We start from the raw sequence: 3964 nt of genomic DNA on the forward strand, positions 1-3964 counted from the left end.
CAAATCTTCCTCTAGCAACTCATAGGGACGCCTCCGGGTACTGGCTTGACTTGAACTTGCGCCCTCGACTTGCTTGAGCTGGTGCATCAACCTCATCTTTGCATCTCTCTCTTCAAAGAACTTCAAATTGGTCTCTTGCTCTCTTTCATGCAACCTGTAGTTGGTAACCAAAGCATCTTTGTAAAGTTCTGTTGGCACAAATTCGGATAGAATCAAAGGAGGTTGCTTTTGAAGTGGTGCAACCCTATCATACGACAGCAACAAGTTTCCGACCCGTTTTATAATCCATTCAACATACGGTGTCAAAGCAAGTGATTCCTTCTTCCCTAAATGGGCTCCATTATGCTTACGGATCTTCTTCCAAGCCACAATTATCTCTTTCAACTTTTCTGGATCCGACCCCTTCTCAAAATAGACTGTCTCCGCTATCAAGTGGTCCGCCGGCTTGTCTTTCAACATATACCCCAACTGACGCAAGGATACCACGGGATTGTAATTGATGCAACCTCTAGTACCAACCAAAGGAACATTATCGAACTTACCACACTCAACAATCACTTCAGAAACGTTAATTCGATACTTTTGCCACTGAATATCATAAGAAGTAAGTGACATAATCCAAGGTGTCCACTTGAGTGTATCCCTTGTCTTCACAAAAGTTCATTTGCTGGGCAACAAAGAGAGGAACCAGATGAACAACAACTGAAGGCAACAAGTGATGGCACCGCCACGTTTCTCATATCGGGAATGAACGGCATAATAAGTATCGGCCAACAATGTAGGAACAGGATTCTTTCCCATGAAGATGTGTACTGCGGCCGAGTCTACAAAATTGGGAACATTTGGGAACATCACAATCCTGTAAATAGCCACAGCAAGCAATGCATTGTACGCGTTCCAATTCTTTTTCTCAAATTCCTCTTTAGCTTTTCTCACCAAGCACTTCAAAGAGAACCCCGAGACACCTCCATTCGACTTCCAATTATCAGATACTTCTTTTATGCTTAAATAAAGAGTAGCAGCGATCGACTTGAAATTCACCTCTTTTGGAACATCGATGAATGGCACTTCGTCTTTTACCTTGAGATTAAGAATGATAGAGTACTCTTCCAATGTCGGAGCCAATTGGTAATCCTGGAACGTAAAACACCTCATTTCAGAATCATAGAATTGCATCAAGGTTTGCAAAGCAGGAGTGTCAACCACGGTTTCCAACAAAGTCAAGATATTCCCATAATCATCCGTGAAACTCTTCAAGCAGAAAGCGGTCATTAACGAACTCAAACCCTCTAATGCGGTCAACGGCTCTCGGAAGAAGCTGTAGGTGTGCGTATGTCTCTTTGCTTCCTTGACAGTATCAATGGGAGTGTCCATCTTCAACTTGAATGAACTCCTGAATGTCCCTGAAAATATGGCATGCAAATGCTTGTTATACATATTTATTTATTTTTTGCGTTTCTTTTGGAAATAAATATGCTATGATGCAAAATGGTGGGGCTTGTTGCCGCCCACCATGCATTCTGGACTGCCGGTAGCACACATAATACAAAGCCAAAGGTTCGGCCTCAAATGGTATACCACACGGAACACGGAATATCAATCCACGGAACCAAAGCCCATAGTCAATAACACACCGGAATGGAACACAGACTTCCAATCGAACAAGAACCATAGTACCCCACGAACAGGAACCAATAGTACACTCGAACAAGAACAGCGGTAACCCACGAACAAGAACAGCGGTAACCCACGAACGAGAACAGCGGTCACCAACAATGTACCTGTTAATATGATCATTGATTCCCGCCCCACTCACGGGTAAAATCTAGGCCAAGGTAAGGTCATGAAACGCAGTATACGGTCCGCCCGAAGGTAAGCATCATCACAGCGCGTAAGCGGGTGACAATAATACCTCCGTTTGAAACCACTACTCTGCTCATGGTCACATAATCCATCCCGAGACGTACACCTCAAGACAAACCATGCTCCCACTCTATCCTAGGGTTCCTATGGTTCACACATAGCCTGGGTATTGGGCCTTTTACCTCTTGAAACACCCACCCAACAGACAGAGATCCAGCCAGTCCAGAATATGATGCAGAAAAGTAAAAGAGCACATAGAATGCAATGCAAACAGGTAAATATGCAAAGCAGTAAAGCACCCAAAGATAAACACACAAGCGCTAGAATCGACTCGCTGAGTCCGGACCAGCAACAGGTCAAGACGTCCCCAGCAGAGTCGCCAGCTGTCACTACCGCGAAAATTAACAGAGTCGCCACTAACATATTTATCCTGAAAAGGAAGGGAATGCCAGCAAACCACAAAACAAAACAACGGTCTCACGACCAGAGAAAAAGGGTAAGGGAGTCGGTTACGCGAGGGGAAGGTATTAGCACCCCTCGCGCCCATCGTACTCGATGGTATCCACGCTTATGTCTAAACCTATGGGTGTGTAAGCAAACTGCGCTAATCTGGACTAAAATGCATGCAAAATGTACGGAAAAGAAAGAGTTATACTCGCACGGGCCCTACCCCGCTGCCTACGTATCCGTTTTGCAGAATCAGAGGTACCGTAGCTCAGCTAACTAATTTTTGTTTGTTTTGTGTTTTTTAGGTGAACAAGTTGCATTCACACTCCGCTGCTCGACCTTTGGAGACTTAGGCTTGGGAATGGAGCGGAAATAACAAGTTCTTAAGAAAAGAAAATGAAAGAGTGTGGTTTGTGTTTTAAAGAATGCATGAGGAAAACCTAAGCTAAGGGGGAAGGCTTGCTACCTAATGTTATCATACAAAGGGTGCAAATCTATGCTAAGCTATCAACCTATGAGGGAAAAGGGGAAGCACACAAGAATATCACACAAACGAGCATCCGCTCGTAAAGCAAACAAAACCAACGGTACTGACAGAATGGTAGAAAAGTGGTCCCGCCATAGCCAAGGGGAGCAGCTCAACCCAAGTCAAACAAGCATTAGACCTCGCGAAAATGATCGGGCCATAGACAAGAGGGCGGACCCCTCTCAGCAACCAAGCCGTCACGGATCATAAAGGAAAACGGTGCGTGCGTACACCGAGCATCAACGTCGAGCGACGCGAGCTATAGGAAAGGCGGGGGTCCGATTGCATGAACCCTTTACCTGACATACTCGATAACAAGATCTTTTGCACGTCCGGAAGCAAGCAACGCGAGGCGTGCGCCTACCAAACAGACTCGATGAGACTAGGCGGGGGTTGATTACGAACCCTTGACCGCATGCCTTTCATGAGGACTTAACGGAGTGCCATATAGGACTTATTACACTGTGACTCCCTGCCGCAAAGCACAAATATAAACACACCAACAAAAACAGAGCCTCTTTCGAGGACTTGGCCAGATGCATGTCTAAGTCCTACTTCTCATGTTATAGGATGATGCGAGAAAACGATAAAGTGCGAGAGAAATAAAATGAAACGGGATCAATACCAAACGGATGATGATCCGTAAACTAAAGCGAAGCAAAGCGAAGAAACTAGAATCCCGCAAGCGAGCTAGCAAAGCAAAAGAAAATAGTCAGCACACCGATCAGCCATAAAGCGCACAAACGTCGACTTACATGTCGAGCATGATCACGATACACCTGCAAGAGGAACAAGCAAACCAAACGAGCAGATATAAAGTAAAAGGACCGCGTCTCCAAGTCGAAAACACGATACAAGTGATATAGAATCGTATCCCGCAAGTGAAGCGGAACACTCGAGTGATAGGCGTCGATCGGTAACCATCCAAAATCCTTGCATACTAGCACACAAGTTAGAGATAACAAACATCGCAATCGGAATTGCGTTATTGCATTATAAGCTAGAAGAAAATGAACATTTAACGCACACATAAAAAGGACAACAAATGTCAAGAGGAAAACACACATGAATAACCTACAATCAATCAATATCAATCATCTCATGAGATAGTACGTTTCACAAGCTTTC

At 44.7% G+C, this 3964-nt stretch overlaps 1 protein-coding gene across 1 annotated transcript; it reads right to left on the minus strand.

Moving 5' to 3' along the window:
• Nucleotides 1-660: 660 nt before the first annotated feature.
• On the minus strand, nt 661-1374 carry LOC131618696 (uncharacterized). The gene has a single exon (XM_058889864.1). It carries the CDS (start codon nt 1372-1374, stop codon nt 661-663), a length of 714 nt encoding a protein of 237 aa, XP_058745847.1.
• Nucleotides 1375-3964: the final 2590 nt, after the last annotated feature.

The sequence above is a fragment of the Vicia villosa genome, linkage group LG7 (genome assembly GCF_029867415.1).
Source record: "Vicia villosa cultivar HV-30 ecotype Madison, WI linkage group LG7, Vvil1.0, whole genome shotgun sequence".
NCBI classification, from domain to species: Eukaryota; Viridiplantae; Streptophyta; class Magnoliopsida; order Fabales; family Fabaceae; genus Vicia; species Vicia villosa.